At 36.5% G+C, this 12,780-nt stretch overlaps 1 protein-coding gene across 1 annotated transcript in view; it reads left to right on the forward strand.

Annotated features, from left to right (window-relative positions):
* LOC149085734 (uncharacterized) overlaps window positions 1–12,780 on the forward strand; it is a 58,298-nt gene that overhangs the window by 1,790 nt on the left and 43,728 nt on the right. The window contains exons 2-3 of the mRNA XM_089232127.1: window positions 4,042–4,114; window positions 7,227–7,364. Of these exons, the coding sequence (XP_089088253.1) occupies window positions 4,042–4,114; window positions 7,227–7,364 (211 nt within the window). The remainder of the gene's footprint in view (window positions 1–4,041; window positions 4,115–7,226; window positions 7,365–12,780) is intronic.

Below are 12,780 nucleotides of genomic sequence, written 5' to 3' on the forward strand. Positions count from 1 at the left end.
TTTTTTTATTTCGCGCCACATTAACCAAATCTGACTATTTTGCGTCAGCAGAAACGTGTTACGTAATCATGCTACTCACTTGTGTTTTCCTCGTGGCGCATCAGCTCAGGGCAGCTATATAGTATATGGTCCTGGCGCCATCAACTATTTTGTTGTCTACATGCTCTGGTTTGAAGAGAAGGGAAAGAAAACAAAGTGGACAGACGATCTACGAAACGTGCGGCACACGATGCATTTGAATCCTCCAGAAACAGTCGGCCAATCATGCCTAATGTAAAGCATTGACGAGGCTTATTGCTCTCTGTAGGAAAACAGTAGTATAATCTTACCCACTAAAGATCCCAGCCTAAGAACAATGCTATAGGCACTCGCAGGCTTGCACTCACTGTAGGTCACTTTTGGTTCTTAACTAACCTAGTCCCTCACTCACCAGGTCACTCTTTTGGTCATTCACATACAGGGTCATTATAATTAAAGTTCCACTTTGAAATGGCCATAAAAGGAAAACTACTGGACAAAATGTTATCAAACTTGGTAATAGTTTACACAAGGTCATGAAATAATCCGTTGTTGAAAAGAAACAAATGCATAACATTTCTTTGGAGAAACAAGGAAAAACACGTACAGTGTGCCTCCGCCATTGCGTTTGTTTTACATTCAACATCTTTACACGTCAGATCAAAACCCTCTAAATACGGAAGAAAAAATATATAAATATTTATGATCGTTATCAAGTTTTATGATTCAGGTTACAAAAATGAAGAGAGGATAGAAAAAGAAACAAGTTTTTTTTATATTGCATTGATGAACAAAATTAAGAACTTTTCTCAACCCATACGTATTTGATTTTAATAGAAGATTGAGTGAATAAAAATGTGTTTCATCTGACGTGTATCATCATGAATAAACACTTCAATGAGCAGAATTTAATGTGCAGTAAGTCTGTTTCAACGAGAACAGCTTATAACGAGAATATTGCTATAAAGATCTATTTCAAGTTGCCAAATGGCTTATGCAAGATTGTGAAGTAGCTAATGTTGAAGATACAACAAATATTGGGTTGTAGCGAGTTGAAAATTAGGAATCATTCGCTATAACATAAAAATAATTCTCAAAAAATAAGAGTTATCCTTCCCTATCTTCAAAAATTGAACATAATGACCCTTTGAAATGGCCATAAAAGGAAAACTACTGGACAAAATGTTATCAAACTTGGTAATGGTTTACACAAGGTCATGGGATTCAATTTTCCGCAAAAAAAAAAAATTAAAAAACTCGCTACCAGTGGGAAATGGCACTGTATGCAGTATTGTTAAACGAAATAAGACCTGAAGACATTGGTTTAAAATGTTTTTAATCATTTATAAAACGAAACAGTTTGTGGGGTTATGCAAAATAAAGAAATGGCTACATGGCTTACAGCATGTCAGTAACATTCCTTCTGATACGCTAAGAGCTACTGTTGGGAACACAGTAATGCAATTTAATTTTCTTTCAAAAAATCACATTCAACATGCTTTGTAACACGTTTTAGAAATGATTAAAAACATTTTAAACTGATGTCTTCATGTTTTATTTTGTTTAACAAAATTACATACATTACCATTCCCTCTGGTGGTGAGTTTTTGAACTTTTTTTTGAGGGAAAAATTAATTCCATGACTTCCTGTGAACTACTACTACCTAGTTTGATAACATTTTGTCCAGTAGTTTTCATTTTGTGGCCATTTCAAAGAGGAACTTTAATTATAAAGACCCTATAGTCCCACACTGTAGGTCACTCTTTTGATCAATCCCATGCTTCCAAACTTACTTGGTCAACTGTTTCGCCACTCACTGACGTAGTCCCTCTATCTTTCTAGACAGAAATGGATTTAAGGTTTTACTGCCTGCGGTCTATACAAATTTACCACCCGCTCCCATGCTACTAATTTTCTTGACCACTCGTTTCTCAAATATGTAGACTTCGCCTAGCCCAGTGGTCTGCAAATCGCGGCTTGCAAGTCACATGTGGCTCTTCCACAAAATCCCATGTGCGGACGCACAAAAATTCCAGATTTTTGCAACATTGTGTTTAGACATGCATTTTGGCCATTTTGTTCTTGCTTCCTTCCCTCCCAATTGAGTCATTTTTTTCACAGGTTTTTGCCGAAAAAAAAGAGTGAAAGCCTGATGCTGCTGTCACGTGACACTTCTGCGACCAATCAAAACTGGATTTTGCGTGGAAACTGGGACATTCAGAAAAAAGTCGAAAACGAGACTTTTTTTCCTCAGATAGAGAGGATGAACGAAAGGGGATAGATGAAACAAGTATACAAGACGAGTGTGGATGGGAGAGTTGGAAAGAGTCTATCTCAGCGAACGTACCTCAATCAGATCGAGAACGTTTTTAGCGAAGTCCAGCTGAGGAGTACCTTAATTAAGTTAATAACAATGTACCTACCTATATAGTTTAAGTTTGAAAAATTTGGCTCTCAATAAATTTCAATCGTTGTACTGTTGATATTTGGCTCTGTTGACTAATGAGTTTGTCGACCACTGGTCTAGCCCATCAGTCCCTTCCCCCCCCCCCCCCCCCGTAAATATGCAACTGCTAAAACAGAACCAAGAAATAGAAGGCTGTTTTCAAACGATGCACAGAAAACAAAGGATGGTTGAGGTTAGTGCACCTATAGTCTGCTTGACCAAAGCTTGATGTCAAAGGAAAACTGATTCGAAAGTTTCAGTTTATGGAAAGAGTATGCAAACTAAGGATGGTTGCATTACTGCACTACCTGTTTCACAGATAGAAGAAAAGAAAGCTCTAGAAAGAAAGAGGAAACGCCAACTCAGCGCCAAGAAGAGGACTGGAGAAAGGAACGCCAACCTTCTATTAAAAAATAGCTCCATTTGTGGATGGAGATATACTATATATAGCCAAGACTGCATTCACAGCTGGTGATGTCTAGCTCCACTTCATTCACAGCCAAAGAGATGCCTGTCTCTGCTTCATTTACCACTGAAGATATCCACCTCTGTTTCATTTGTAGCTGGAGATATTACCTCAGCTTTTTATTTGAACTGATGGCATCTGCTTTGGCTCCATTAGTAGCTGAAAATATCTGTCTAGGATTTATTTGCAGCTGAAGATGTCTGCCTTGGCTCATATGTAGATCCAGAGGAGGCAGTGGGGGCAATCCCCACTCCTAAGAGCCAAAAATGAGGGACAATTTTTTGTCTCGTAAAATGTGGGATGATTCAACAAACCTAAACAGTAAATCACCCCTCCCAACACATCGCCCTAGATCCATGCCTGACCCCGATGTTGCATCGAAGCCACTTATTACCACACAAAAGCTTTAAGTGAACAAATTTTCCATTTCTATGCCTGTCACATGTTAAACCATGATTTAATATAACGCCAAACTTGTCATAGCACCAGAATTCTTCAAAACAAATTGGAGTTCAAGTGTATATATATATATAAAAATACTAAAATACATGCGAATGCACAAATGTATCACAGTGTAATAGTGTGATTTTATTCACTATCGTGTTCATTTATTGTGTCTGACGCATATTTTGTTTTGCATTGGGCTTAAGATTCTTAACGCTTAAGAAGTACTGGACATAAGAATCATCTCTTCTCACTAATTATCCAACAGTAGTCAGCCAGTATCAATGTTGACCATCTTCCCCTCACTCCCACCAATAACACTTGTTAAGCATTATTCAACTATTAATAGGGTGATATCTCAAAAACGAGTGCCAATAAAACTTTTTCATGGGGGGGGGGGGGATATTCGTGTTCAACGGGTCCAAATATTTCAGAATCGTATACTTTTGTGTCTGACACAAAGTTTCATTGCTGTCGAGTGATACTGCTCGTAAAGCACTTTTTTAACATTTAACGTAATATTTTGTAAACAAGAACCAATAAAACTTTTTCCTGGTGATATTTGTGTTAAGCAGATTAAAGGCATTCAGAATTGCATATTTTCATATCAGACGCAATTTCGTTGTTGTCCAGTGTAATTGCTATCGACTTATTTTCTTATTTTAGGGATAAGCTGGACATTCTCCGGTTACGAAGTTTACTAATTGAAAATCTCAAAATTGCAGATGAAGAAGCAAAAGTGAGATTTTTATTTGCTTTTAACGTCAATGAGTATTGAACAGGGCTTGAGAATGAAACAAAAACTTAAGCACTTGTGAAATTTCTTCCGAGTTTGTTTTTATTTTTTGTTTTTTTACTGAGCAAAATTGTCCAAAATAATGTCTGAATTCTTTGAAAAATGAACTTTTTTTGGAACTTGATGGCTGCACTGATGGGTTAATTTTACATAAGCATGAGCAGCGCCAACATGGTGACTTTTTTTTCACGCCAAAATTGGCAACCTTGTTAGCCGATACAGGGTTTGCTAGTTTTAGCAACCCTTTATCAATTAATTAACCGCATATTTCGTTAATTCAATTTTTCGTGTATACCGTATATACTTGTGTATAAGCCGACTCGTATATAAGCTAAACTCTCCACTTCAGGACCACCAAAACCGCAATAAATTGAAAACCCGTGTATAAGCGACCCAATAAAATCCACGAATTTGAGAGAAAAAAATTCTTATATTTTCATGCAAAATGAATAGCTTGCAGAAATTTACAATAGAAAACGATTCAAACTTATTAATCTGTTTCTTCTGAGTCTGCAAGCTCATCGTAATCCATCAGATGATCATAGGGGGTGCAGCATCTTCGTTTTTGTCCTCATCTGGGCTGTCATCGCCACTGTCACTTTCAAAGAGGATATCATCTTCAGTTCCATCCATCACATTGCTGATGCAACACTTTTTGAAGGATCGAATGATAATTTCGGCGGAAACAGAATTCCACGCCTCATGTACCCATTGGCACACTAGGCCAATGTCAGGTTTCTTCAAGGCACCACTTTTTGTTGTTTCTTTATCATCAGAACTCATCCATTTGATCCATAAAATCCTAAAATAGTCTTTGAGAGGCTTGTTGATCTGCAAATCTAAAGGCTGTACAATCGATGTTAGCCCACCTGGTATCAAAGCCAATGATGTTTTCGATTTCTTTGCCTCAGCTTTGACATTATCGGTTCTGTGGGGTTTGAACATATCCCATACCAATAATGCCGGTTTCTCGAATTCTGCTACAAAAATGACTACTGATTTCTGGGGTCAATATTTTTTCATCGAAAACCTGACCCGAGTATAAGCCGACCCCCTCTACTTGAGGAACGAATTTTTCCACAAAAAAACTCAGCTTATACACAAGTATATATGGTAATTTCTTTGTAGTTTTCTGTATTTCTCACTTATCTTGATGCATTATCACACATTACCACATAATAGATTGATTTCATGTACTAAAGTGAATGTTTTGAGCAATTGTATGTGATCTTTGTCAGCCATCTTGAATTGATTGCCTCAATTGCTTGGCACAAGAAAAACGTCACCACACTTATGAAAAACTAACCCACTGATAAAAATTTCTTAAATTTTATTTTTTCCTCTGATGCCAATTTTTTGATCACACATAGAAAATATTTAGCATCAATACCACTTTGTTTTCAACTGCCCTAATATTTAATATACAGTAAACTCTGGATTATATCCAGCCTAATGTGGCAGAAAGGCGGGCCAGATAACAAAAGCTGGGTAGGCCAGAGTTCTATAAACACAGATATCGTTCTATATCATCAAAAACATCTTTTTATACCAAAATCCGCTTTTATTTGTATTTTCTGACCTCGAAATACAGGTGAGTACTTAATAAATATTTGTTAGTACTTAATAAATATTTGTTAGTACTTAATAAATATTTGTTATTCACTTCTGTGCATGTGAAACCGTTCTACTTCAAAAATTTACTATACAGAAAAAGAAAGTCTGAGAATAAAAATATCTCACATATTTCAAGATAAACTTTATAATGTCGAACTTAATTGCAGGAAACATAAAATCATAGACCGCATAGCTGTGTTTTTCAATGGACCCCCCCCCCCCCTGGGTTTGTAGAATCATTTTCATTTACTATTATTACATGAAGGACACATTTAATGTTGTGAAATTGTAATTTGCTACTTTAATTTTTTATGTTGTAGAAATTATAAAAAACAACACATTTTGTATATCATTGGCGGGCAGCATGAAATTGACCTTTGCTACAAGAAGTATGTGGTGCCTTGACCCAGAGGCACTGACATGAAGAAAACATTGAGGGGGCTGAAAGTGGCTGGTCGTCCTGTATATACGGGACTCAAGCATGTATGCAGAAGAAGGAAGGTGCATTGCATTGTTTTTAAGAATTTATTTGGGGGGGGGGCCCCGCAGTGCCCCATTACAAAATTTATTGGGGGCGCGTATGCCTTTTGACCTTTACTAAAGGGAGTCGCTATATCAAAAGGTTAGGTAACATTGCCATACAGCACAAATACACACACTTTCAGAATCAACAAAACGTAAACGTAGAAACATGGGCTAAGTTCTTGCAAAAATTATTTAAGCCTTTTTTTCTGTTCATTGATAAATGTGAAAAGGTAATACTTGTAATTCATTAATGTATCATTGTTCTTAAACCAGGCCGGATAGCACAGGCTGAATTCAGTAGTCTACTGAGAGTCTATTGCAGACATCTTCAACCCATTGCTTGCAAGCACCAAGGTGCTGCCTGAAGTCCCCAGAGTGCTTGATGCTCATGTCAAATTTTGTACTCATGAGCACTTGATCAATGTTCCAATTAAATACTTTGTATAAATTGCATTCAAGGATTGAAATCATCTTGATTTCACGCATTCATATGTCAAGCTTGCTGTGAGAGTGCTCTTCTTTTGATGATAGGTGCAGACAGTGCTTGCGACAGGAAAAAGATTGAAGACCTCTGGTCTACTGTATTAAGTATATTCTCTGGGTTCTTTTTAACCATTTTCATATTTCGGGTTAGCTGCCTTACACCGAATCGATATTACAAAAGCTTGCATGAAGACTACATCATGTCACAGAATTTTGTTACATTCAATTTAAAAAAAGAAAATTATGCTGTCTAACAATAGTGGAGGTAAGCCACTGTGTGTTCATAGCAAAGTTCCATGGTCATAGTGTTTAGCAATCCCTGCCCTCTATCTTGAGGAAATGTGATTGAATGGAGAATGTTTTTAATTTATTTAAATCAAAGACTTATCAACATTGTTTACTAAATTTTCTTTGCTGTATATTCCAAAAAAAGAGTTTTAGGACAGCTATTTCCAAAGAAGATGCAAATGAAGGAGATGATGCGGCTGATAAAATCCTGCCAAATCTGAAGTCTGCGGATGCTGTTTCCAGGGCAAGGAACATTTCCAGGGGTGATGTGAAAGCTAAAAAAGTGAGTTCTTTTTCATTTCTTCGGATGATCCAGATTTTGTTCTTTGCATTAACATGCAAAACAAAATCTGATACAACTACAGCTCACTATTGTGCAAAAAAATTATCATAATGGACTGGAAATCGTTATAAGAAAATTTAGATTTTTTGCTCTGTCAATTGTAAAAAATTCCTAATACAATTTTATCATAAAAAACCTTTTACATCCTGCATTATAAGATTCCCAGTACCATGCACACACAGTGGGAACCTCTTTGCTTCTATTATTTGGTTAAATCAAGGATCCACTATAGGGCCTATAATTGATTCTACCACAAATCAGGCTTGACAAATCCCAAGTGACTAAAATATTAGTATTAGCACCTAAAATTTTCTATATTTGATGGGCGATGACTGAATCAGAGGCTGAAGATGACACGAATTATTCTTACTTCGTAATTATGTCTCTTCCAACATGGAAAGGGGTCATCGAGTCCCATAAAAGATGAAAAACGTTATTTAGGATTATTTTTCTTGGGTTAACCATGTTTGGCTCCTCAGAAAAATTTGACTGCCACCTAATTTTCTTTTCAATTCGTCAAACCCTACCCCAAGTATACTTAACCTTCTATCTTTCATGTGACAACTAACCGGGAAAAAAGGTTTGCTGTCTGAAACTTTTTTTTTCTGAGTTCACCTCGGCACTGATACCCAGAAAAGTCACTTTCGTTAATGTAGTGTGGGTTGGGAAAAATCATCTGTCCTCAGAAGAAATGGTCTAGTAATTGACTGAAATAGGGACCCAAATCTACTTGATCGATTGCGATTGAAAGGCACACTGATGCTAGTGTTGGCCCTAGTTTACAAATGTTCTGCGTTGTATATACATTTTTATTGTTTTAAGTATTTAATATGAATATTTCTTTTCTCAATGCCCAAAAATCTGGTCCATTGTCACTGAGACATTTCAGTGCTTTTACTCCACAAAAAGTGGATCCACATTGGAATATGACTGTATTTACCATCTATTTAACACCAGGAAGACGGGTCAGTTGACTATACCGCAGGGGTCTGCGTGACTCCATAGTCTTTTTAATTTTTGAAAAAATATTCTTGTTTTTGATCATTTAAATAAGCTTATTCTTATAAAGAGGAATTCTCTGGTTGGACAGATGTCACAAGTGGAGTTCCTCAAGGAAGTGTCCTTGGTCCCATACTTTTTTCACTTTTTATTGATAAACTCAATCAGGGTATCGATGGGATTACTAGCAAATTCGCAGATGATGTGAAGCTAATGGGGGTAATCGGGAATGAAAGCGATAGGGAGTTGCTCCAGACCAACCTAAACAGGATTTCAGCATGGGCAAATGAATGGAGCATGACGTTTATCGTTGATAAGTGTATGGTTGCTCATTTTGGTTTGAACAACCCACGGTTCTCTTACGAGTTGAATGGTGTTACTATCCCGGATGCAACTAGGGTCACCAATTTGGGAATTCTCATTGATGAGTGGCTTAGGTTTTCTGAACATTGTTCAGCGGTGGTCAAAAAATCGAATAGAATGCTTGGTCTCATTTTCAAAAAGGTCTCTTCGCGTTCTCGTAAAGTCATTCTTCCGCTTGTTCGAGGCTTAGTTCATCCTGGACTGGAGTATGCTGTAAGGTTTTGGAGACCATACCTACAGAGGGACATAGACTTGGTTGAAGGGGTGCAGAAAAGAGCTGCTACGCGTGTCCTTATTGGCACACGGGGCTTGAGTTATGAAGAGAGACTTCATTTTTTGAATATGTTTACATTGGATGAACGTAGGTGTCGAGGAAATATGATCAAAATGTGTTCAAAATTTTCAATGGGATGGATAGGATGGTCGATGGACCACGAACTTTTAGTACACCACCAATCGACTGCTTTTACAAGGGGACACCAGTATCGATTGGTAAGGGACAATGCAAGGCTATGGTGTCGTGGGGAATTTTTTTCTAATAGGGTTGTTAATAAATGGAACAGCTTACCCCCCGGAGGTAGTAAATTGTAACACAATTGACATGTTTAAAAAGAAATACGATAAACATGTTGCGGTAAATCGAGGAGCTATCCATACTTAGAATAAGACAACCGTAAGTATTCTTTATGGGCATTGTATAATATTTTATCATGTGTATATATTGTTTACAATTTTTGTTAATTGCATTTTTAATTGGGTTGCTCTATTTTTGAAATATATGACATCCATATTTTTATGGGCATCTTTTTCTCAGCCACCTCGTTGGGCGTTTTGCCTATTGTGGCGTTGTATTTGCATTAAAGCATGGTAGAAAATTTTTAAAGACAGAATAGAGTTATAATGCAAAGAATCAAGGGTGAAAAGATTGATCACACAATTTATCTTTTATTATTATTATTTAGTTTTTAAAACATTCTGTGCAAAGGACCTCTCTTGACGTGTGTCAATATGAGGGGACTCTGGACTGGAAAATGTTTATTTCTCCCTGATAGAATTTCAGTGTTACATCTCTTCTAGATTTTGAATCAACGAGTGTAATCTTGCTTTATATTTTTCTCAGTTGGAAGCACCTACTGATGATCTTTCCAAAGAGTTTCAGCCAAGCTTGTCGATTTTGATTTGAAAAAATTCACATAATTCCACTTTCGCAAAATAAGTATCTGCAAGCAATGAGTTTTTCGTAAAATCTTTTGTGATCCTTTGACGTACTATTGATGAAGAAGTACTACCACAAATATTCCAGACACTTCCATCTGCAGCAGTTTCTTCTCAACCAATAGAGAGGACATTATTGAGATCTCCGGTATTTATGGCAATCAGTTGACGTTTGGGTGTGGGTCTAGGCTGTTTTTGTGGTTTTAGTGTGGTTTGCATTTATTGTTTCCAACATCATTTTATTCTGCATAAGCTGAATCCCCGTTGAAGGTATAATTTTATTCCTATTCACACTTCCATCATCAATACTGTTGCTTGCTTCACAAATCTTTTGACTGCGGTAGTTTTCATTCTTCTCTGAATTCTCATCATTACCACTGCTTCTGAGTTTTTCTCACTTTTGCCAACTTCTGAAAAATTTCCTGTTCACTGAATCTGCATCTTCTTACTATTTCTACAGCAATTATAAGTACATAGGTATCTCTACTTTGCGCAACAAACAATTGATCCGAAAAAATTACAAAAGTATCTGCCAACAAAAGCTGAGACACCTGCTGCTTAATATCTGCAGATAAGAATGAATGTAAAAATAGTTTCAGAATGAGGGGATTACACCATATTAGATGAACAAAGAGACTATATTAATAATTTTGACCAAAAAAATCAACTGTGACAATGTTAGTGGTATTATAAGATGAATGTGTTCTAAAATACGTGGGAGGGTCAGTGTGCCCTCCCATCTTTCTAAGTATATTGGTTTGTATCTCCGTTGTAAAAGAAAATAATTGATAAAGCTTTTGGTGTACAATAAGAACATGACAATTCAGGGAAAGTCTAGAAACTTTTAACTGTTTGGTTCATTTGTACTTGAGATATGGGAGCAGAGAAAGAGCGTGGAAGGTCACACATACTCTGTCCACCTTTCCAGGGTGAATTTTTTTTTTTTTTTTTCATTTTCCTGATCCGCATGATAACTGGCATAGTAGAAATCAAAAAAGGAAGGAAAAGGAAAAACATTCTCTCTTTCTTTCTGTTATCAGACTTTTAATAAAAGCTGACTCCACCCATTGGCAGTTTATTGACAAGTTGGGGGATGGAAAACATGTTTGACTGTAAAAACAACTTATACACAGTAGCTGTGCTCGAAATTGCTGAAATATGATTTAAGAACCCAAGATATTTCAAGATTGTCGAAATAAAACAGATCATGCTATACAAGATATCTTGTCATTGTCACTGTAAGAGTTACTTTTTTTCAAAGTTATATTTTAAAATGTTTTTGTTTAGTTTCCTAACCTCCCCAAAGCGGAATATTTTGTATTGTTCGGCAACGAGCCCTCGGCTGACTGGAAATGTTCTGCAGTAAAATACAAATACAATGCCACAACAGGCAAAATGCCCAACGAGGTGGCTGAGAAAAAAATTCCCATAAAAATATGGATGTCAAATATTTAAAAATACAGCAACCCAATTAAAAATACAATTAAAAAAAATTATAAACAATATATGCACATGATAAAATATTATACAATGCCCATAAAGAATACTTATGGTTGTCTTATACCTGCTATTCAACCAACCATAGAGCTCACATGCCATCAAATTCAGATGAAAGAAGAAGAGTATGGCGTGGTTCTAAATTTTTAGACAAAAGAAACCCCCCCCCCCGCACAACTCAAATGTACTAAATGTTCATAAAAACCAGTTTTTTCTGCAACACAACTAGACACAAATGATTTTCATCATCACTGTTCAGATGACTCAGGGACTAATTCTGGTCTGACGTTGTTCAGAAATGTGCCATATATAATAGTGTTTCTTCACTACACTTTCCTTAAGATTGTTCTGCAGTGGCACTGATTGTTCTGCGACGTATGTCACAGATTTCGGCATATTCTGCTTTGGGGCCTAACCTTTTGATGGAAATGCGAATTTATATTCCCAGGGAAAGGGGCAGGAAGGAAAACATTGTTACTGTGTAATAGTATGCTCTACTTTCAAATGAGACAGTACTCGTTTCACATTTTTAGGATTTACAAAGTATTGGAGTAAAATTGACCCCTGGGCAACAAAAATAATCAGATATTCATGGTACAGTCAACATTTACTTTTACAAACACAGACTTGAGAGAGAGAGAGAACAATCAGTTTGGAAATGGGAGAAGACATTGTTTTAATTTGAAAATGACACGTTGTTCAGGACCAGAGGACTAGTTTGTAAAATTGAGTGGAGACTGTGTAGTTATTGGGGTTTGGTGAATCCAAACGCCAGGTCACCATGGAAATTTGAAAATTTACATTGATGCCCAAAATTTTGTGTATGTAATTGTTAAATTGGAGTCTAAAGCCCAGTTTATGTGGGAAATAACCAAAGCTGGTACCAGGCAATTTTACCAGCCAATAGAGGAAAAATTGCAGAGGATCAGAAGATTATGTGGGAAGGTTAGCATGAAAATAGAGATGGGATGAATATTCTACTGCTATTTGGTATTCAGCCCGAATTTTTGTTGAATATTCAGCTCGGCTGAATAATGCTTAGGTATTCGGCCGAATATCCTTGTAAATCTAAGAACAAAAAACTAATTTTAAAAATTATATTAATTGAAATTTTTTGCATAAATTTATACTGATTATATTTTATTGTGCAATTTATATCTATCCTTTTCTGTGAAAGAGGTTAGGGGCCATTCAAGTATTACTTAAGCAGATTTTTAGCCATTTTTGACCCCCCCCCCCCCCTTGTCAGCAAAATTTCGTCAGCAGCTTAAAATATTTCATA

The sequence above is a fragment of the Pholcus phalangioides genome, unplaced genomic scaffold (assembly GCF_987345545.1).
Source record: "Pholcus phalangioides strain wild (caught in Gottingen) unplaced genomic scaffold, Ppha-v1.0 ptg000005l_1, whole genome shotgun sequence".
NCBI classification, from domain to species: Eukaryota; Metazoa; Arthropoda; class Arachnida; order Araneae; family Pholcidae; genus Pholcus; species Pholcus phalangioides.